The sequence below is a fragment of the Ambystoma mexicanum genome, chromosome 2q (assembly GCF_040938575.1).
Source record: "Ambystoma mexicanum isolate Mex_15411 chromosome 2q, UKY_AmexF1_1, whole genome shotgun sequence".
NCBI classification, from domain to species: domain Eukaryota; kingdom Metazoa; phylum Chordata; class Amphibia; order Caudata; family Ambystomatidae; genus Ambystoma; species Ambystoma mexicanum.
In genome coordinates this window covers 67883212-67906485 of record NC_090924.1, presented here as the reverse complement: position 1 = coordinate 67906485, position 23274 = coordinate 67883212, and the positions used below count along the sequence as shown (strand labels likewise).

The 23274-nt window shown below is 42.3% G+C and overlaps 1 protein-coding gene across 6 annotated transcripts in view; it reads right to left on the bottom strand.

The window, feature by feature from the left end:
- The window catches only part of LOC138569149 (uncharacterized), a 167355-nt gene that overhangs the window by 113613 nt on the left and 30468 nt on the right, over window positions 1-23274 (bottom strand). The window contains exons 2-3 of one of the 6 annotated variants that reach the window (XR_011303151.1): window positions 8520-10813; window positions 4150-5291 (exon numbers count right to left, since the gene is read on the bottom strand). The exons of 4 other annotated variants lie outside the window; for them this stretch is intronic. Coding sequence is in view for 1 of the 2 variants with exons in the window: in XM_069646864.1 (XP_069502965.1) it covers window positions 5412-8411 (3000 nt within the window). In the remaining variant the exon portion in view is untranslated. One more of the 6 variants, XM_069646864.1, reaches the window with a different exon arrangement.

Genomic DNA, 23274 nt, shown 5'->3' with positions numbered 1-23274 from the left:
GTTCAACTAGGGCACGCTATAAGGCACACTTCTAACTTCAACTTTGTACAGAGAGGCTATTAGGCACACTTCTAAATTCAACTTTGCACAGAGAGGCTATTAGGCACAGTTCTAAATTCAACTTTACACAGAGAGGAAATTACGCACAGTTCTAAATTCAACTTTATACAGAGAGGATATTAGGCACACTTCTAAATTCAGGTAGGGCACGCAATTAGGCACTCTTCTAAATTCAACCAGGGCACGCTATTAGGCACACTTCTAAATTCATTTTTGTACAGAGAGGAAATTAGGCACAGTTCTAAATTCAGCTTTACACAGAGAGGATATTAGGCACACTTCTAAATTCAGGTAGGGCACGCAATTAGGCACTCTTCTAAATTCAACCAAAAACCTGTAACGGTATGATTGTCGGAAGTGGCCGTTAGAGATTGCCAGAGTACGGTATGGCTTAACAGTCTTTGCTCTTCACTCTGATCGTGCTGCTCTTGTTGAGAGGTTCTTTTCTCTAGTCCTCCTGCTCCTCCAGTGCCCCTGTGAGCAGTGTGAGGTAAGTCGCGGGTGCGCCGCGCAGAGATGAAGCGTTTTTTGTTCCCGTGGCTTTGACTGGCTGGGCGCCTGATTGGTGCCTGTGATCTGCGATCATCCTGCGACCCGCCACGGCAGCTGAGAGGTTTGTGTCTGGCTGGTGCAGTGGAGAAGGAGTTACGCGGTTGCTGAGAGCTGCGTTGGTAACGTAGAAAAGGAGTTTACGAGATTAAACTCAGCCGAACACATGTTTCGAATTGAGTTGTAGAGTGTCGGACGGGGGCCATTGAGGTTTGTGAGACCTGAGTGTCTCCCCCTTTCCCCCCTCCTGGACTTGTTTTTTTTTTCTAAATAATTTTACACATTTATATCTACTACTTTTAAAAATTGTTGTATTTAGGCTACTCTTGCAGCTTTGGTGATTTCCTGCATTGGGCGGCTGCTGATTTTATACTTGATTGGTTCTTTCCCTTCTTTTCTATTATGCCGGGAAAAGCGCAGGGGAGAAGTAAACATTATAATTTACTTAAAAACAAGCCCTATGGGAAAACTGCTAAATCCAACACTGCATCACAGTGCAGTGACTCACCGCATAGTGGAGACAGAGGCGAGAGAAATAATGGACCTAAGAAATCAACCATACTTCCTGGGAGATCTCCCATTCAAATCACAGATTTTTTCAAACCCGATAATGCCACGAATACTGAAAACTGTCAAAAAACGACTGTCCAGGTACATGCTAAGGCTGGTTTGGGTAACCTGAGTGTAGCATCTGTTCCATCATTTGGGCCATAAGACGATAACTCTTTGTTGAATTTGTGTTATCAGCTATGTGGATCCAATCAACGTGCTATTGAGCAAAGTAATAACAATTTGAGTCAAGTGGCATGTGGACTTAATAATGGTGGTATCGGGAAAGAACAGAGTATACAACAAGAAACTGACAGATTATCCAGTACCCCTTCTATGTTTCCTCCAACTAACATACCTGAAACAATACCCAATACAGGAAGAGAAGAAGAGGTATCAAACAATACGCTGAATCATGAAGGGTCCGCAAGAGAAATTAGTGAATCTGACAATATAAATGCCCCCACGATTAGTATTTCCACCCCATCACTGAGCCTGTTGCATTTTGCCCTTAAAATCCTGATTAAATTATGTGATAACATTTACTCCCAGACTCAGGTGCATTGTCAATACTTAAACATCCTTATGAAAAATGTGAAGACAACGCATCAGGACATAGTCATTGACAATGAAGCTCAAGATGTTATTGAAATTGATGAAAGCAGAAACTCGGTAGTGATTGTTGACCCTGTAAAAGGCTTGAATCAACTCGATGAAAAACCGGTTTCTTACGGTCCTCAAAAAAAGCCTAAGACAATTGAACAACTTAAGAAAAAACAACCAAGGGGAATTAAAGAACCGAAAATATTAAAGATGAGCTTGTACCCTGTCATCCTCTGAATTCATCCACAACCTCTTGTAAAGATCAGAAAATCAATAAGAGGCGTGCCTGAAATCGGGCAAATCGGAAAAGAAGAAGACAGGAAATGAAAACTGGTATGCTAACAAGCTGGTTACTTCAAAATAACAAGGCAAATGGGAAAAAAGAACTACCATTGGAAGACGAAAGTTCTGATTCAGAAAGTAAACTGGAAGGGTCTTCAATCAGTTCTGTGACTACGCACTCTGATAAAAAAAGGAAAAGTGATGGTAAAAGGGTGAAGGTCTGTGCGGAGAACAAGTATGCCCACCTTGGTGATAAAGAGGTTAAAGATCTTGACCTACGGATTGTCATAATTAGTCAAAAAATAGATAAAAGAACAAAGAATCCCATTAACAGACCCTCTTTACTAACTTTATTTGCTGAAATTCCTGAACTGAGAATGTTTAAATCATGTGATTTTGAATTTATTGAACCAATCAGGAGGCAGTTTGGGGAAATATCTAGAGTGCACTGTGTTTTGCCTGCAACAGCTAAGGTAATAAGAGCCCAGGGAGAATCTCTCAACTTCCTTGGCTATGATTTGGATTTAGAGATCGCTGAGGAAGACCAGTGGTATGTATGTCAGGGATGTAATCTCGGGAAGTTGGAAGAACAGAAAAAAAAATGGCTCCTTAAGAGGACACAGATAATCAAATTGGAAAACGTTGGGTACAACAACTTGCAGACAAGATGAAAAAATCCTGTCCATGAGTATGCAAGATTGTGTCATTGAATACTAGGGGACATGCCCATTTTATTAGGCACTCTTTAAATGGTATTCTTAACCATCAAATATTTCTCTTACAGGAAACTTGGCTGTTGAAAGAATTTTTTGGTAGATTCTCATGTTCTCTTCCATAACCATGCGAAAAAGGGAATTAAGGGAAGGCCATTTGGTGGTCTAATTATTGGAGTCAGCCATGAATTTGACTCTGAACCCCTTATACCCACAGAACAAACGATAATGTCCTTGCAGTTGTTATTGGTCTGAAACAAAATCTCATGTTGTTAATATGTTGATCATTAATGTATATGATCCCCCAGGCGGGAGTAAAACCATGGCCATATTCGATACAATCAATGAACTTATTACTACCTGGCTATCTGATGCTAACAACTCTATGATCTTGATAGGAGGAGATATGAACGCACAATGTGGAACAATGATCATGAAAGCCAAATTTCACAATTTGGCTGTTAACAACACAGCATTGAGTTCTAAGTCCAATACACAAGGGAAAATATGGAAAAGATATATGAATGAATGGGGACTTAATTTCCTTAATGGTAGAACAGTCGGGGATTCCCCAGGGAAACATACATGGTCGTGCGGTAAGAAGTCTTCCACGATTGATTACATATGGGGTAATACTGAAATGCTTGATTCCGTTAGTGACTTTGAAATAGTGGAGAACAAATATAGTGACCATGCAATGCTGTGTGCTAAGTTGGAATTAGGCATGGATATTAAGATACCAACGAGTTCCACTGGTAATATTTACACTAATCATAAGGGTACCAATATTAAGTGGAACATAAAAAAATGTAAGATAATGTCACACAATTTACATGGCCTTTTCAAGTCCGTCTATAAACATGCCTTAGCGGCAATGAGATTGAATGCATGATTAAAGCCATTACGGGCGATGTTGGCTCTGTGAAGGGAAGTCCTAAAACTATTACTGGAAACAGGTTCAATCTATCTTTTGATGGGGAACTGTTGGTGGTAAAACGTAAATACCGATGCTCTCTTCGGCTTTTGATAAAATCCAATATGGGGACCATCGAGATCACTAATGAGAAAAATCGGTTGAAAAATGGATTTACCAATTGTTGTAAACGTAGAAAATGGTCCAAATTAAACACCAAATGGCAGACCATGTTTAATACCCTTCAACGAAATGAGTCTACTGCAGTTTGGAAAATCTTGAATAATGTAAGAAATGTCTGTTAGTCCCAAGTGTACTTGGAACGAAGTGAGGATGTGAAAACCTCTTTTTCGGACTCTTTTGAAATTCTTCAAATACGAGCCTATGATGATAAGGTAGAAATACCCAAACACCCAAATAAATGGGTGAGTTGGTGTGAGAATGGCCTTTAAGATATGAATGATACTCAGAGCCAATACGTAGGTTGTTTGGATTACAACGAGAATCCAATTCTTTTATTAATTTACTATGTACTTTCTCTTTCTCTCTAGATACTGAAAAGGATACAATTTCTCTGGATGACTTCAAACTTCAAGCAGATGGAGGTTTTGTTAACAGATCAGGTAAGAGTATGTAGTTTCCTTCCTTATACAGTTTCAAAATTCAGTTAAAGACATATCATTCTCCTTCTTAATGTTTCCCTCTTCTTGTTTCTCTATAAATTGTCTTTATTATCTCCACTCCTATATATATATATATATTTCTCTTTTCCATTATCTTCTCCTTTGAGTTGTTCTTCTCTACTTTCTTTGTTTTGGTTTTCCACTCTTTACCTCAAATCTTTTTTTCCTCAATATTTTGGGGTCAATAGTAATTAATATATATTAATTGTTTTTGTAGCTAATATGCTCTGCCTTGAGTCATTCCTTTAATCTCTTCCCCATCCGCCGGAATATTCTCTCATTCGCTATTAACATTCATCTTCTCTTGTCTAGTAGAGCGAGTTTTGCAGTATTTCAGTTTTTAAAACTTCAAACATTAAGCTGCTCGTAGTTATCCTGCAGACCGTGTTTGTTTTATCAGAGAGATCCACACACAAAAGAGAAAAAAAAATAACAAAGGGTGGCACAACGGTGCTTAACTTATATCAATAAATAAAAATATAAATAGTCTTTTCGCCTCTCTGTCGACTCGTAGATTCGTATCAAGGACGCAACAGCGCTGTCCTTGTTCGACTTCCCAGCGTTTCCCCACTTCTATTAATAACGCATCTTCTCTCTTCGTTTTACTCCCTTCCGTACCTTTTTTTTTTTTTTTATCTTTTCTGGTAATCGGGGGGGAAAACCTTACCATCAAGGCGCTCTTTCTATGATACGGAGACAACGGTCACCCGTACAGTTTTAGTGCTCCCTTCTTGATTCCTTCCGTCAATAAACTCTACGTCGGAGTTTATAGACGAGGCTTCGCCGTCGTCTCGGCAACTCCCTCCGCCGGTATTTATTGTTCTTCTAACATGTATTTTATCAGCCTGACTTTCTTTCACCGCAGCTCTTCTTCTTTCTCCCTCAATACGCCCAGGACAAACCGTCGTCTTCCCTCTCGTCTTCACGCGCGCTCGTCTCCTAGGCGACCAAGAAGAAAAAATTTGCAGGCATTAGAGGAAAGGCCATACAGTAGGGACTTCCTGGTTTTCAATATCTTCACTACTCGGTATGAGTTTCTGTAAAACTTACACCAGAACGTCACACCCCCTCTACTAAACCCTTACGTTCGGGAAGGGTTTGTGCCCTGGATAAATAATCGGCTTGTGACAGCAGCTTCCCAGGTTTGTGAACGGTTTTAAAAGAGAAGGGCTGGAGGGAAAGGAACCACCTTAGTACTCTTTGATTTGAGTCTTTGTTGCGTGCTAACCATACCAACGGTGCATGATCCGTCATTAGAGTAAATTCACGTCCCAGCAGATAGTATCTAAGAGCATCAATGGCCCACTTAACAGCTAAACACTCCTTTTCTATTGTTGGGTAGTTAAGTTCGTGAGGTAATAATTTACGACTGATGAACAGCACTGGTCTTTCGCCGTTCCCTTGATTCTGGAGAAGGACTGCCCCAAGTCCCGTTCCTGAAGCATCCGTCTGAAGAACAAATGGGGATTCAAAATCAGGGCATTGTAACATTGCCTTACCGGTGAGAGCTTCTTTTAAAGCATTAAAGGCTTCGATAGCTTCAGTATTCTGCCAGTCCTTCTTTGGTAATGAGGGTTTCCTCAACAGATTTGTTAGTGGAGTAGCCAAAGTAGAAAAGTGTGGAATAAATCTTCTGTAATACCCCACAAAACCAAGGAAGGCCCGTATTTGTTTTGGATTTTCTGGGAACTTCAGCTCTTTGATGGCCTTTACTTTCTCCTCTTGGGGTCTAATTATCCCTTGTCCAACATAATAGCCTAAATACTTCGTATGGAACTCAGCTATATGGGTTTTCTTAGGGTTTACATGTAAACCAGCCTCTTTCAGTGTTACGAGTAGCTTTCTTAGATGAATCATATGTTCTTGCCAGGTTTTACTATATACAATGATGTCGTCTAGATAAGCACCAACATATCCTTCATGCCCTTTTATCAAATGATTCATCAACCTCTGAAAGGTTGCTGGTGCGCCATGTAGGCCAAAGGGTAATACCGTAAACTGGTAGAGTCCGGTCGGAGTAGCGAAGGCTGTTTTCTCTTTGTCGGCTGCTGATAACGGTACCTGCCAATAGCCTTTGGTCAGATCGATGGTAGTCAAGAACTTGGCCTTCCCTAGATTATTCAAGAGATCTTCGATGCGTGACATCGGATAAGCGTCAAATTTAGAAATTTCATTCAATTTCCGAAAGTCCATGCAGAATCTTACACTACCATCTGGCTTCGGGACCAGGACTACTGGGGAACTCCAGTCGCTAAATGATGGTTCGATGATTCCTAAATCTAGCATTTCTTGAACTTCCTGGTTGATGGCTTTTACTTTTGACTCAGGTATCCGATAAGGTCTGAGTCTTACTATAGACCCTGGTTTAGTTTCTATACGATGGTAGGTTAGACTAGTTCTTCCTGGAAGAGAAGAGAATACGTCATCAAAATCTTGTAAAAGATGAGACAGCTCAGATTTCTGTAGTACCGTTAACTCCATGTTGATATTTAACCCTTCGACACCTATTTTCTCTTTTATCTGGGGAAAGTTTCCTTCTAATGGTACATCATTAGTGATCATAGCGACGTTCTGTATTGGTGGAATCCACTTCTTAAGCAAATTCACATGATACGTCTGACACATAAGTCTACTACCAGGTTGCTTCACTTTATACGTTAAGGGTCCCAAAACTTCTTGGATCTCGAAAGGTCCCTTCCAACTGGCTAACATCTTGTTGTCTGATGTTGGCATTAAGATTAGAACCTGATCTCCTTTCTTAAAGGTACGAAGTTGTGCTTTCTGGTTGTAATACTTCTCTTGGTTCAACTGAGCTTGGAGAAGATTATCTCTTGCTACAACCCGTAGTCTTTCTATTCGTTCCTGCAGTTGTGAGGCATATTCAGTTAGGGACAACTCCTGTTCTGGTTGTTCCTCCCAATTCTCTTTCAACACGTCTAACAAACTCCTCACGGGTCTTCCAAACAACAATTCGAAGGGTGAGAAGCCTGTGGAAGATTGTGGAGTATTTCTGAGGGTCATTAGTATCCACGGTAGTATTCGGTCCCAGTCTTTGTCTTCTGGTGAGGTTGTTTTCCGTATCATCTGCTTGATAGTCTGGTTATAGCGTTCTACTAACCCATCCGTTTGTGGATGGTATACTGCTGTCTTCAGATGTTCTATCTTTAATGTATCGCAGACTTGTTTCATCACACTGGACATAAAGTTTGTTCCTCGGTCTGTAACAATTTCTCGGGGAATCCCCACTCGACCTATAAAAGGGATTAATACGTCACATATCTGTTGTATATTAGTGGCCTTTAAGGGGAAAGCTTCTGGGTAGCGAGTGGCATAGTCTACCACAACGAGGATGTATTTATGACCTCTTCTCGTGGGTTCAATAGGTCCGACAATGTCGATACCAATTCTGCTGAATGGTTCTTGTACTAGGGGCATTGGTTGTAGTGGAGCTTTCTTTACGTTGGCCCTATTCTTCTTCTGGCAGTCCTCACAGGCTTGACAAAATCTAAATACTTGTTGATAAACCCCTGGCCAGTAAAATCTGTCCAACATTTTCTTAGTCGTCTTGTCTGTTCCGAGGTGTCCCTCCCCAACTTGTATGTGAGCGACTTCTAATACTGTTGGATAATATTTCTGAGGAACTACAAGTTGCTTCAACTCATCCCCAGTCCGGGATTTACTCACTCGGTATAACAACCCTTTCTCTTTGATGAAATGTGGACCTTGACCCTTAGGATCTTCCAAAGCTCGTTCCCTGGCATACTGAAGTAAGGGGTTTAGATCTTGAGCGGTCCTGAAACTATCACCATCTTCCTCTATCTTCCAGTCCACTGCTATGGGAAGTACATTCTTACTCTTCCAGTCTTCTTTCTGAAGTTTCTTTAACTTTTTACTCTTAAATGCTTTATTGGTTGGGGGGTCGATTTCTTCTTCAAAGAAAGGGGCAGTTTCCCACCAGCTCTTCTCAATTTTATGTATTAATTTAGGTAACTCAGGTATATCGGACCCAACTAATAATGGCTTTGGTAGATTGGGGAGAACAGCTGCTTTCACCCCCATGGTCTCCCCGCCTAGCTTAATCTGGATATTCTTTGACGGGTAAGATTTTACATCCCCATGTACACAACGTATTGGAATTTCCCCAGAAGAACGATAAGCTTCACCTACCAACTCTTGTGTTATAGCTGTCTGTAGACTCCCTGAGTCGATCAATGCAGTTGTGTGCTTTCCATCCACTTCCGCATCACAAGTATACAGGTATTGAGGTTGTTTTCCAGGTAGGTATTCCAAATATTCATTTTCTTTCACGGAGTCGAAGACCCCCACATCCATTGGTTCCGTCTTTGCTTTCTTTGGACAGAACCTAGCAAGATGACCCCATTCACCGCAATCAAAACATTGAGGACCTCGAACTGTGGATGTAAAAGGACGATAATTGCTAGGACCCTCACTGTTTGGTCGGGAACGTAAAACTTCTCCTTCAGGTTTCTTCAACATAGAATGTGGCCATCTCGATGGAGGCATAGGTTTGTTCATATGGTGATGTAACTTGTTAGCTGTCGGATACGTCATTATCCGGCCCTGTCCAGCCTTTTGATATGCCGACGCCACATCTACTCCTTCCCTTAAAGATAGTCTATGGTGTTGTTTAACCCATCTCTGAACAGGTCCAGGAAGAGCCTCAATAAATTGTTCTAATATCACTCTCTCCGTTATTTCATTTGGAGAGGACACAGTGGGTTGTAACCATTTCTCTGCCAGTTCTTTAACTCGGTAGTACAACTGTCTAGGAGTTTCCTCTCCACCCAACTTGATGTCTCTGAATTTGATGCGATACGTTTCTTCATCGTGCCCCATCCTCTCTAACACTACTTTCTTCATATCTCCATACGTGGTGTCTCCTGTTGGGTTGGCTGTTTGATAAGCTGCCTGCATTTCCCCGGTCATCAATGGTGCAATGTAATGGCACCATCTCTCGGCTGGCCACTGTGCATTTCGAGCAATTCTTTCAAAATTCACAAAAAAATGTGCAGGGTCTTCTCCTGTTGAGTATTTTTGTAACACAGAGGTAGGTACTGGAGTGTTGTTCCTGGTAGTGGTAACCTCAAGCAGTTGTGCTTGCTGCATTTGTAAGGCTTGTTGAAATGCTAGTCTGTCTGCTTGGGCCTGCTGAGTCTGTAATTGTAATGCCTGTTGTAATAATTGTTGTCCCTCACTTAGAGTTTTAATAAGGTCCTCCATAGCGTTCTCCTATCCCACTTCTGACACCAATTGTGAGAATGGCCTTTAAGACATGAATGATACTCTGAGCCAATACGTAGGTTGTTTGGATTACAACGAGAATCCAATTCTTTTATTAATTTACTATGTACTTTCTCTTTCTCTCTAGATACTGAAAAGCATACAATTTCTCTGGATGACTTCAAACTTCAAGCAGATGGAGGTTTTGTTAACAGATCAGGTAAGAGTCTGTAGTTTCCTTCCTTATACAGTTTCAAAATTCAGTTAAAGACATATCATTCTCCTTCTTAATGTTTCCCTCTTCTTGTTTCTCTATAAATTGTCTTTATTATCTCCACTCCTATATATATATATATATATTTCTCTTTTCCATTATCTTCTCCTTTGAGTTGTTCTTCTCTACTTTCTTTGTTTAGGTTTTCCATTCTTTACCTCAAATCTCTGTTTCCTCAATATTTTGGGGTCAATGGTAATTAATATATATTAATTGTTTTTGTAGCTAATATGCTCTGCCTTGAGTCATTCCTTTAATCTCTTCCCCATCCGCCGGAATATTCTCTCATTCGCTATTAACATTCATCTTCTCTTGTCTAGTAGAGCGAGTTTTGCAGTATTTCAGTTTTTAAAACTTCAAACATTAAGCTGCTCGTAGTTATCCTGCAGACCGTGTTTGTTTTATCAGAGAGATCCACACACAAAAGAGAAAAAAAAATAACAAAGGGTGGCACAACGGTGCTTAACTTATATCAATAAATAAAAATATAAATAGTCTTTTCGCCTCTCTGTCGACTCGTAGATTCGTAGCAAGGACGCAACAGCGCTGTCCTTGTTCGACATCCCAGCGTTTCCCACTTCTATTAATAACGCATCTTCTCTCTTCGTTTCACTCCCTTCCGTACCTTTTTTTTATTTTTTATCTTTTCTGGTAATCGGGGGGGAAAACCTTACCATCAAGGCGCTCTTTCTATGATACGGAGACAACGGTCACCCGTACAGTTTTAGTGCTCCCTTCTTGATTCCTTCCGTCAATAAACTCTACGTCGGAGTTTATAGACGAGGCTTCGCCGTCGTCTCGGCAACTCACTCCGCCGGTATTTATTGTTCTTCTAACATGTATTTTATCAGCCTGACTTTCTTTCACCGCAGCTCTTCTTCTTTCTCCCTCAATACGCCCAGGACAAACCGTCGTCTTCCCTCTCGTCTTCACGCGCGCTCGTCTCCTAGGCGACCAAGAAGAAAAAATGTGCAGGCATTAGAGGAAAGGCCATACAGTAGGGACTTCCTGGTTTTCAATATCTTCACTACTCGGTATGAGTTTCTGTAAAACTTACACCAGAACGTCACAGTTGGACTTAGTAATAGCAATAAGGAGGATTGTAAAGTGAAGGAATGAGTTGGAAAGAATGTTTAGTACTTTATTTATTTTAAAGGTTTGTATGTAAACCAATAATATTATTTTTAAAAAATAAAAAAATAAAGCTTGTATTCTGAACTCAATAGGAGAGAAAATGTGGACAATCCACATTAGTAACACCATGTATAAGAGATCAGATAAGAACTTCCCAAGACCCTTTTGTAGAGAATGGCCTCTCTCCTTTTCCACCAAAATGATTGAGTCCATTATTATTAAAATGAACAAATCTCGAGCCCCTGGACCCAATGGACTTGCCACCGTTGTATTGAAATATGACCCTGTTATATGGAGAAATGTATTGTTCAAGCTGTTTACCAGTGTTTGTCGAGATCATTGTATTCCGGACTCGTGGAAGAATGCTATTCTTATTCCGGTGTTTAAAGTGGGTAATAGATCTCTTCCTGAAAATTACCGACTGTTGTTAATCTTAGACTCCACCGGGAAAGTTTTTTCAGCTATTGTTTTAGAACACTTGAATGCTTGGGTCCATACTAACCACCTACTTCATCCTTTTCAAACCGGGTTCCGACGTGGCACTAGTACTACCCACAATATTCGTGTTCTAGATGCAGATGCCATAACTTCCAACGCCAAATCAACTGGGTAAACTGGGTCGTCTGTTTATGTAATTTTTGTTGATTTCAGGTCAGCGTTTGACAGTGTTGACCAAACCAAACTGTGGGAAATTCTGTTGAAACTAGCCTGCCCCAGTTGGCTTGTTGATATACTTTTTAATCTTCATGATAACAACACTGTGCAAATTAGTCTAGATAATGAGGGCAGCCTGACACAGCCGATTAATGTGAATAGAGGAGTGAAACAAGGCTGTCTACTGGCTGCCTTCTTATTCAATCTTTATCTAGCAGACCTTATCAGACGCCTTGCTGCTAAAGCCAAATGTCCTGCTAAATTTGAAAAAGCACTAATATCTGCTATGCTTTATGCAGATGACTTGGTGATAATTGATCACACTATTGACGGTACGAAGGCAATGTTGGAAGAACTTGGCTGTTTTGTAAAAGAACATGGCCTAACAATTAATCTGCAAAAAAACAAGGCCATGCTGTTTTCCTGCCAAAAGGTCAATAGAGTAAAAGTAGAAGTTTTGTGGGGTATTGTAGAATACACCAAGGTATACAAATATCTAGGTGTCTTCTTTAATTGCAAAATTGGGTACAGGTATCTTATTGAGAATAAAATTAGGAGGGTCAAGCAAATCACTATGATGGTGCACAAGTTTGTTACAGAGTATGCTGGTTATTCATTAAAAGGTATTCTTACATTATATCGCCAATGGTTCACCCCGATTCTGACTTTCGGGTTAGAAGCCATAACTATTTCTGACCTCTCTTTCCTTGACAGGATCAAAGGTTTATTTTGGCGTACCATTTTGAGAGTACCTCGTTCGTGCTCCATCCAATATATCAGAGTGGAACTCGGCCTACAATCTTTGAGATCCACTGTGAGACAACAACGTGGCCTCCTTACTCTGAAAGCAATGTGCCACCCTGAGAGCGATCTACTACAAATTATCGGAACTAATGCGGCTAAAATAGATGTTCCTACTTCTAGGAGCAAATATCTATCCAGCTGCTGCAAATACTTTGAAGAATTACAGTGGGTGGTAAAAACGAACCAATGTGGGTTTTTTCCAGCTATTAAAAAAGCATTCAAAGCCAAAGCAAAGAGAGTTGACTGGGAAATGAATTTTATTCATATGTATGAACTGAAAAATTATAAATATATTGAATGGATTGTGCATGAGTATTATATGCCTCAAAGATATTTAACACGTTGTCCTGACCCCCTGGTACGACATTTTAGACTTTTAATGCGCACCAATCAACTTCCGGTGAAGTCTACCTTTGGTGCTCAGTGGAAGATTCCTGAAAAAGAGAGATATTGTCGAATGTGTCTGGACATGGATGAATGTGAGACTGTTAGGCATGTACTAACCTCATGCCCAGAAAGACAAAATCACTATATGTTGAATTATGGTCGCTTAGTCCATAACATGAGTTATATACAGTCGGAGGAATTTTGGAGATGGTGCCTGAATCTGGGGCAGTCCATATAGCATTATATAGAGTATGGAAAAAATTTCCGCCTAGAAATAATGAAAATGTCAATGATAAATTGGTGTCGACATGTGATAACTATGATTTAAGGTAATTATCACTTCATTGGATTGTATTTATATTTATGCATTGTACTTTTGTACTGCAGTATGAATGAATGAGTATTTAATATTTATTGTGCTAATATTGTATAATCAGTTAATATGTGATTGATATGAATGTATGTAAAGTTGTAAAGTTTTATGAACTGAAAACAACTTAATAATAAAATAAAATAAAATAAATAAATTAAACCAGGGCACGCTATTGGGCACATTTCTAAATTAAACTATGCACAGAGAGACTATTAGGGACACTAGTCAGTTCAACTAGGGGAAGCTATCAGGCGCGCTATCAGGCACAATTCTAAAAACAACGTTATACCGAGAGGATATTAGGCACACTTATAAATTCAACTTTACACATAGAGGAAATTAGGCACAGTTCTAAATTCAGCTTTACACAGAGAAGATATTAGGCATTCTTCTAAATTCAGGTAGGGCACGCAATTAGGCACTCTTCTAAATTCAACTTTGCACAGAGAGGCTATTAGGCTCAGTTCTAAATTCAACTTTACACAGAGAGGAAATTAGGCACAGTTTAAAATTCAGCTTTACACAGAGAGGATATTAGGCACACTTCTAAATTCAGGTAGGGCACGCAATTAGGCACTCTACTAAATTCAACCAGGACACGCTATTAGGCACACTTCTAAATGCACCTTTGCACAGAGAGGCTATTAGACACAGTTCTAAATTCAACTTTACACAGAGAGGTAATTAGGCATAGTTCTAAATTCAGCTTTACACAGAGAGGATATTAGGCACACTTCTAAATTCAGGTAGGGCACGCTGTTAGTCAAACTTCTAGATTAAACTATGCACAAAGACTATTAGGGACACTAGTCAGTTCAACCAGGGGACACTATCAGGCGCGCTAACAGGCACACTTCTAAATTCAAGTAGGGCACAGAGAGGATATTAGGCACACTTCTAAATTCAAGTAGGGCACAGAGAGGATATTAGGCACACTTCTAAATTCAAGTAGGGCACAGAGAGGATATTAGGCACACTTCTAAATTCAAGTAGGGCGCAGAGAGGATATTAGGCACACTTGTAAATTCAAGTAGGGCACAGAGAGGATATTAGGCACACTTCTAAATTAAACTATGCACAGAGAGACTATTAGGGACACTAGTCAGTCCAAAAAGGGCACGCTATTAGGCACACTTCTATATGCAAATAAACTACAGATGGAAGAGATTACAACGGTTAAGCTTTCGGCGGATGAGTGGTAGGGTAGTATGGCGTGAAGTAATTGCTTCAGTCGCCGCCCTTGCCACACTTCCTTATTGTTGGCTTCTTGCTTCTCCTGCGGATACCTGCAGATACGACCTGGAGCTGTCTCGGTAGGCGCCGTCCTTTGCCTCTGGTCCTTAGGGCTGCCTTAGGTGAACTGGCAATAGAGGTGAATCCTCCCGTTTTGGACCAATCAAAGGGGGGGCAGGCTGGGATGCAAGAGGATTCAGGAAATAGGAGCGGGTGGGGAAAGCAACTCTGCCTTCGTTTCTTTGGGATAACGATCCTTGTGCTTCTGGAATGATGTCATTCTTTGACACTCTGAATTCTGAACCAACTGTTGCTAGCTTATTCAATTCTTTTTGGTACCAACCAGGACATTGATATAGACCTTTGAGAAAGCGTTCCCATTTGTTTTCCAAGGTTAGTGTTTCATGCTGTGTTGAAGATGGGATCCCTTATTGGGGCTTTGCTAAAACCTTCAATGGGCACCTGCAAAGTTCAAGTATTCTTCGGTTTCCTTTTCTACCAGTCTCTTTGATTTATTAAAAAGGTGTCTTGACGCACAGTCAGCCCGATTTCGGTCCTTTGCAGGCTCATGGGGCCTCCCTCTGGAACAGCCTCCCTGCCTCTCTCAAGCTTGAGCAGAACCATCTTCGGTTGCGGAAGCAACTCAAGACCTTCCTCTTGGCATCCGCCTTCTCTCTTCCTCTCCCGTGCTGATAGCCGGTCTGTTCCACGCACCTGGCTTACCTGGCCACCCTCTGAAGTTGGTACCAGGTCCCTGCCTGTCCAGTTACACCTCACACTGCCTCTTGGCCCTCCTAGCACTTGTGGTCTATATCTGTAACCCTACAGTCCTTCCACTCCCTGAACTTATTAGCCAGCCACTGGCTGCACCCTCTGATGACCTTTTCAATGATCGTCGTGTCAGTTCTCACAATGGTGCAGTAATGTTGGCATATAGACATGTAGAAAGCTAGCACAGTATCTGCCATTCTTTGGAAGGATCTTGTTTCGTTGACGTCTTGTGGAACGTCCATATTGTTTAGAGCAGTTACCTTGTGGGGATCCAATACACAGAATGTGTCAAGTTTGATTTATGGAATTCACCTTTCTTTGAGTTCAGCGTGAGTCCTGCCATGCACACTTTGTGAGCAGTACTGTCATGCATTTGTTTTGATTCAACAAAATATTGTATTGCTGTAAAGAACTGCATAGCGGAAAAAGAGTAGCAGTCTTATGGTTTCTTGCAAAACTTCTGCAGCTGATGAGATGCTGCAATTAGGTTGTTTGTAACTGCATAGTCTTTGATCAGTAGAGAATATCATAATGTATCTTAAATTAGGATGTCATTTGAAGTTATTCCTTGTTAAGATGCCATTTTGTACATCCTTTTGCTTGTTGAGACATACTATCAATGCACAGTGCTCCCTTTCACTCGCTGTGATGGGAAGCCTCATACCTATACTTAGGCTGACATAGCAGTTGGAATTTGAGACAACAGTCATTGATGAATCACACGCCGTGGGCCTCGGGGCTCTCTCAATTATCGGTATCAGGTAATATTAGCCCCATAAATAATGTCGGCATACATATAGACGCCAGGAAACGGCATAGGCGACATTATTTATGTGGATAATTTATGGGGTAAATGGGAGCTGGGGTTGCCCCCACCCACTCTCTTTAAAAAAAATATGGGCGTTGCGGGGGTGTCCCCCAAAGGTTCCATATAATAATATCGCTGCACAAAACGATGACATTTTTGCAGGGATATTATCGCATGGAACCCAATTATCTAGTCTCCAAGTAGGGCTGTTAGTTCTTCAAAAGCATTATTCAGATGGATTCCCCAGTTTCCTGTGGCGTTGGGAAACAGCTACACCTTTTCGTTTTTATTTTTATTTTATTGTACATTTATATGGCACCTATACACAAGTGTTTCCAGGCACGACAAGACAAGAAGGGGGGTGGCTAGGGCGGAGTATGGGATATCATTAGAAAACAAGACCAGAGAGACGGTTATATTGGCCTTGTGACAATCCTACCATGCAAGTGCTTGACTAAGGAGGTAAGTGCAAGGGGGGGTAAGAGGGTGAAGTGCAAGTGTGGGGGGACCCAGGGGTGGACTGGAAACTAAAAGAGGCCCTGGAAATAATTACTGGGGACCAAAAGAGGCCCTGGAAATAATGTTCAAAGTGGCCCCATATGACACATTTTCAGCAAACTCAATGCTTTTCCTAAGAGAACATTTGAAAATACCACACAAAAGAGGCCCAGGGTGCAGAGGCCCACCGGGAAATCTCCAGAGTTCTCTATAGGCCAGTCCACCCCTGGGGGGACCCCATGAGGGCGTGCAGGAAAGTGCTATTAGGCCAGGGTGGCCAGTGCTAGGGGAAAGAGGGATGAGGGGAGGAAAGCACGGTGGACAGGAGTAGTGGGTTGGGATAGTGCGGGATAGGGAGTGGAAATGTTATTTCAGTGTTTCCCTCTGCCGTGGATAGGCTCTGTGTACATAATTGGCATGACAGACAGACAGACAGGGCAGGTCAGGACACAGATGTTGTAGTTTATTTCCACCAGTGATTTCTTTGCTCTGCAAAGATAAAGTAGGCCTTTGCACACTGCTGTCTCTTCAAGCATGCGACTGTCCCATGATATATGTCACCCTTTGCATTTGAGAATGTGTTTGATAACACAAGTAGTTGATAGAATAGCCAGAGTCTTTTCCCTAGCTTCTGATATTGGTCTCTGCCTAGTACGTTAACTTTGGTACCAGTGTTGATCAAGAATCTCCTGGCCTATCTGTTGACTTGTAGTCAATCGTATTCCCTACTGGGCGTCCTTTTCAGACAATTCTGATTCTGAACTCCCAGGCTTTCTACCATTGCAGATTTGCTGGCTTTCTGGGCTGCTGCTTGAACCGTGACTGCAGTCTGTGAGGTCGGCCTCCTCTGCAAACAACTTGTATGACTAACCGATTGCTGGACATGTGCCTTTTTGCGTAAATGATAGACCACATCTGTAGCAGAATTGTGGACTTGCTTCTTTGTGTGGTCTTCCTCAATGTGCACTCTATTTGTTGTCGCTGGCGGTCTGCGGGTATGTATTTTGGAGCAGTGTGCAATCTAGTTCCTATGTAACACTTCACATTTTCTAAGTCTGCTGATGGTTTGCTGACTTTCTCCACATCTTGCAAGTTACAGCACGTATTCCAACGGTAGAGCTTTCACAAATAGTTGCTTCCGAAATGTGGGCAACACACCGTCTCTATTACACATACAAATGTGGCTTCTTCATTTGAGAATATGTGGCATTCACAATGGAGGATGACGCTCTGAAGTCGTGTGACACATTCATCAATGTTTTTCCCTGATAAAAGTTGCACCCCTGGACGACTTTTTTGATAGCTCAATGAGAGTGGTGTAGCACTGCGTGCCACTTGGAAGCAATGCCATGAGGGTTTTGATGTCTTTCTGGACCTTGAGGACGTCATCAAAATATTCGAGTCATTCTCCACACCATAACCTTTCCAATAACATTTATTTAAAATGGCGCTAGCGGAGTCTGTGCATCAAACTGCCCCCCCCCTTGCACTCCTGTTTGGAGAGGCTTCAGACATGGTGGTGTGTGTCGGGTAGCACGAAGGGCATGGCCTACATTTTTGTATCTTCCTTGTGTTGTTTTAGCCTTTTGAACAACTGATAAAACCCTAATTATCCGGGCACGAACATTTATTTTTCGCTCTAATATTTTGGTTCTTTATGTGTTCGTAGCGAGCAACCCCAGGCTATGGATTGAGGTGCAGTCCTTTTGTTGGCCAAAATGGTGGGCATCAGGCCTCCTACTGGCCTCCTTAATGAGTTGGCGGCAGAACATGTGCAATCTATGGGAAACATGCAAGCAACACTCGAACTTGGAGGCATCAGACCATTGCCAGCAATCACAGTGTCTGGATTCTGTGTGGGTAGCTCGCACAGGCATCCGCGCGGGAACAGCAGGTGCGCAGACGGTGGCAACAGGCAGAGCACAACGTGGCCACCACTTAGACAGTCGAGTTAAACATTGACGGGAGCATGAGGGAGGGGCCAGTCTTGATGCGGCTCACCAGGAGGTGAGAGGAACAGTGTTGAGGAGGAGGCAGTTGCGGGATACAGACACGTAGGGCAAAGGCTGACACTGGGAGGTACGGCTGGCAGCCGCTGCAGGGCCCATTAGTAGGAACTGTTGTTCACCAGTGTAGATAGGACCATGGACTGAAGGAACTGCGCGGTAATGATGGTAACTTCACTTTACCCAGTCACCAGTTGTTAGCTTTCAATTTAGGCAGACAAATGTAGGTTCTATACTGTGGGCCTCATCACGAGTTTGGCTGTAGCCCTTAAATGCGGTGGTAACGGTATTACAGCCGCATTTAGGGGCTGGCCCTATCACGAGTTGGGCGCTAAATCGACTGTTTTACCTCCAGCTTTTTTCTGGAGGTGAAAATCCCTGTTTTTAGCTGTATTAAAGCCGGCTGTATTAGCCCGCATAATTAGCGCCGAAAATTCCCCATTGGATCCAATGGACCCAATCAGGAATGGGGATTTACCGTTAAGGCCCAACTCGTGATCCGGTGGTAATACCACCGGACTGGTCGGTGTTAGGACTATTGCAGTCGGCTGTATTACAGCCGGGAATACAGCCCAACTCGTGATGAGAATATCCTTATCTTCGCACCGTATGGTGTAGGCTAGTCCTCTAGCAGTCTGCTTAGGCGGTAAAAGAGCATCTCTGAGGTCCATCCCACTATATATTGTTTAGCTTTGCAGGCTTTTTACAGGTTCCCTACAAGGACAAACTCAAGTTTCAAACTACATTTCCCAGCATGGGACGGAACACAAGGGACCAGCATTTTTCTTCTGCAGCAGCTGCCAACACTCACTTTCTTTACCTGAAGCTGTAATACCAACTTGCCAAATTGAAAGACGGCTGTCTGGCCTGCCCTCTTGCTGGCCAACAATACAGTCTTACACCAAGCATTTGTTTGGCCTCTGAAAAATTACAAATTGGCGATTGAAAGATATCCTTGATTCTAGAACTAAGAGTGTGGTTGTGAGTCCAAAGGTAGAAGGAAAATCACAACCTTATGAAAAATAAATTAACGGGGAACAACCTAATCTCCTGATCAAATCAAAAGCCTGGCGTAATGGAAGGTGTGATTTATTTTTTCGACTGCAAAACAGCAGGTTGATGGCTGTAAGGTTTCAGATTAATCTTGACCACTGACATTTCTCTGGGTAACCCTCAAGAGCATGATCTTTCAGCCTGTTATGTGTGACGATTCACAGGATCTCGTCACTTCTCTCCAAGGGGAGCCCTGTGAGGCTAGGCTGCTACATAAAGTCCCCCTAGAGGTGGCCATAAGCGGAACCTCACAGAGTCTCTGGTCCCCTCGTGGGGATAAGGACTCCTCTTCCAGGAAGGAACTCCCTAAACCCTCTTCCCTTGGGACCAAATCCCTGTCAGAAATCCCTGATAACACTACTGTCTGTTATGGTAATATCTCTTCAGTCTTTGATTCACTAAGTAATTTAACCCAGATGAAGAAGAGCCAAAGAAACCTGCAGAATAATAACATGTGGCCTTAACATGATATTGAGAAGAGATGTCCCCAAGAAGTCATAAAGATTATTTCAACAACATTAAAGAAGGACTTTGACCTTACACTGGATCCAGCCACAGGAAATAAAAAGCAAGGAAAAACTGAGAAATAGAGAGAGCAGCCGGTGTGAAGCCAGTTCAGCCTGTGAAGTTCAAACCTGGGAACACAAAGTTGTACGAATACTGATCCCCTGTGGTGCGGACATCCAAGGATGGTTGGTGGAGCCATTGGGTGAAAACCAAGCTCCTGACCATTGGAAGGAGAGAGAAGCCAGCGGTGGCGTGACCTCAGGGAGGTAGACCGTGTGGTACTGCAACTGCACCAGAGCCGTGTGGCCCATTTCTCAGCCGAATCGCAAGAACGAAGCGGGGAGCACAGTGAAGGAAGCAGAAAGCGCTGAAGCAACGCAAGTAAAAGCCCATCACCCTAGGAGGAACCGGCAATGCAGTCCTGACACGTTACAGGTAACGGGAACAGTGGGTGACAGGATAAGGGCTTGGGGCAGCTCAAGAGTGAAGAAAGCCTCGAGAGTAATCTCCCTCGTCACATTAGTGACACCCACAGGCTTCAGAGTCAAGAAAGCCTCGGGAGTGATCTCCCTTATCACCGCAGGGATACTCAATGGACCACCAACAGTCAAGAAATCCTTGGGAGTGATCCCGTTCATCGCAATAGTGATACCCAGACAACCAAGAGTCCAGAGAGCCTGGGAGATAGCTCCCTTGTCACAGTGGTGATACCCAGAGAACCAAGAAACAAGTAAGTCTCGGTTGTAATCTCCCTTTTCACAGTGGTGATATTCAGAGGAGCAAGAGGAAAGAGAGCCTCAGAAGTAATCTCCCGCATTTCAGTAGTGATACCCGGAGAACCAAGAAACAAGAGTTCATTGGGAGGAATCTCCCTCGTCACAGTGATAATCCATCCAAGTAGACAACAAGAGCTATCTGAAGGTAATCTTCATAACGTCATAATGCAAGGAAAAATTGCTGGAATTGTAAAGCAAGCTTTCAGAAACCTTTGGGGAAAAAGTAAAGAGTCTTTGGAGGACTATTGCCAAATACTATCCCAAGATATCCCTCCGGGCTGTGCAGGGTGGGTCAGGAGAAGGGAGTCTTTTGCCTGACTGTACTTTTGTTGTTGAATCAAACGCTAAAGCAAAGGATTGTTGGGAAAGAGGTCAAGACTGGGCCAGTTTACCAGGAGAAGGGAGCCATTCTCCTGGTACTAGTTTCATTTATTTTTTTTAATTTTTTTTTTTTTTATTGTGTATAATCAACTTGTGATTTTTACAAAGACTCTTTGGCTCCTTCGCATTTTGCCAAATTCTTGCAGTTCTTTAATTGGTAAGAGTGCCGATTCTGGACTTCATTGTTATTTCCTGCTAATTGCTTTATTCACATCTTAGAATTTCTGTTGCTTTTATTTTATCAAAAAAGGCTGTCAAAAGTTTTGTCGTTGCAATCATCCATTTCGGTTTTTCCCCAGACATCAGTCTATTCCACCAAACCTCCTCGTCGAGAACTGAGTCTGTCATCCCAAGAAATGTGAGGTAAGCGCTTCTTTCTTTGCTGAGTGCTTTGCAGTGAAGTATCAGATGTTTTAGATTTTCAGGTTCTGCTGCCGATTGGCATAGTCTGCATTCGTTGGCAGTCGACTGTAGTCTAATGCAGAGAATTTCTCGTGTCGGTAGTAAATTGAGACGGGCTCTCAAAAAGGTTCTCATTAGTTTCTTGTCCGGGAATAGTCGACAGTATGGTAGAGGAGTCTTAAGGCGATTTGAGGTTGGTGGCAAATGTGTGGTTAGTTTGTTTGAATGGGCCTTATCAACTGTAGTTATCCAATCCAAGAGCTCCATTTTAGTTTTCACTTTTTGGGGATTTTCTGCCAGGTCTGCTTCCGTGCAGGCTATTTCTTTTAGTTTTGCCGTCTGTGATTGAGACCATTTTGTGAGACAGTTTAGACGGCCTGATGAGATTTCTGCAGCTATCAGTTTGAAAATTGGGAGCGTATCAGGAATGGTAATTTTTCTGTATATTTGCATAGCATTTAGTTCCACTGATGCTAGCAAAGACTGCAGGCCTAGGTCACGCCTGATGTTCGCAATAGCTGCCGAATTAGGAAGACCCAAGACTGAGCGCCATAAAAGGCCTTCAATTTTTGGCCAGATTGAAGTTGGCATAGACAGAGTCGCACCCATGCCATAGGTTAGCGCCGGGACGGCCTTGCCTCTATAAAACTGGAGTACAGGCTCCAGCGAGAATTTGCCGTATTTTTTATCAATTGATCTCATCTGGGCGGCTAGATTTCTTGCCTTGCCCCAAAGGGTAGTTTGCATGCAGGCTTCCCGGGGTGAGTTGTCTACAGGGACGTCATTTCACCAAAATGCCAGGGGTCGCGGAAGTGACGTCACACGACCCTTGACCTCTGATGACATCACAGGAAGTGGCCATTTGACCCTGCCCCAAGTGACACCACATGAAGTGATGTCACACGACCTTTCACCCCTTCACAAAACATGAAGTGGCATCACATAGCATTGTTCCTCAGTACACTAAGAACAATATAGTTACGGTATTACAGTATTATGATATACATTTCATAGAAGAATGTATTCCCATATGTTGCATTAATATCGGTGTGTATATGCCCATATGACCGAATTGCTGTGAATGTAACCTCTAAGGCCAAATGATGCCATGGAATGTAAATAAAATACATGTGTCTGTTGCATGAAAAAAAAGAAGGTGCATTAACAAATTCAATTCTTAGACACTGCGCCAGAACCAAGCAAATCTACAGGCATCCCCTGCCGGGATATGCAACAACAAAAATGTATTAATTCAGTTGACTCATCAAGTGATCTTCAAATATACTTTGCTACTTATTCCCTATAATAGTGCTATATATATATTTTGACACTGCATGGAGTTGTCACATCGCTTCCCATTCGTGCTGGAAGCTACTTGAGTTAGTGTGAATGATACTCGCACAAGTTCCACGGAAAAGACAGGAAAGCTGGTAGTGAGCCCTTCTGTGAACTGAAAGGGTGGAAGAATGTCGGGTGTAACACCCGACGATACAGAGAAACCCATCTTTGACTTGAACGAGGTGTATTCTTTATTCATTATTATTATTTGGCTACGGTTTTTGTAAAGGGTTGCATGCAATTGTCAGTCACATCAAAGCACTTAACACATTTCAGAACTTT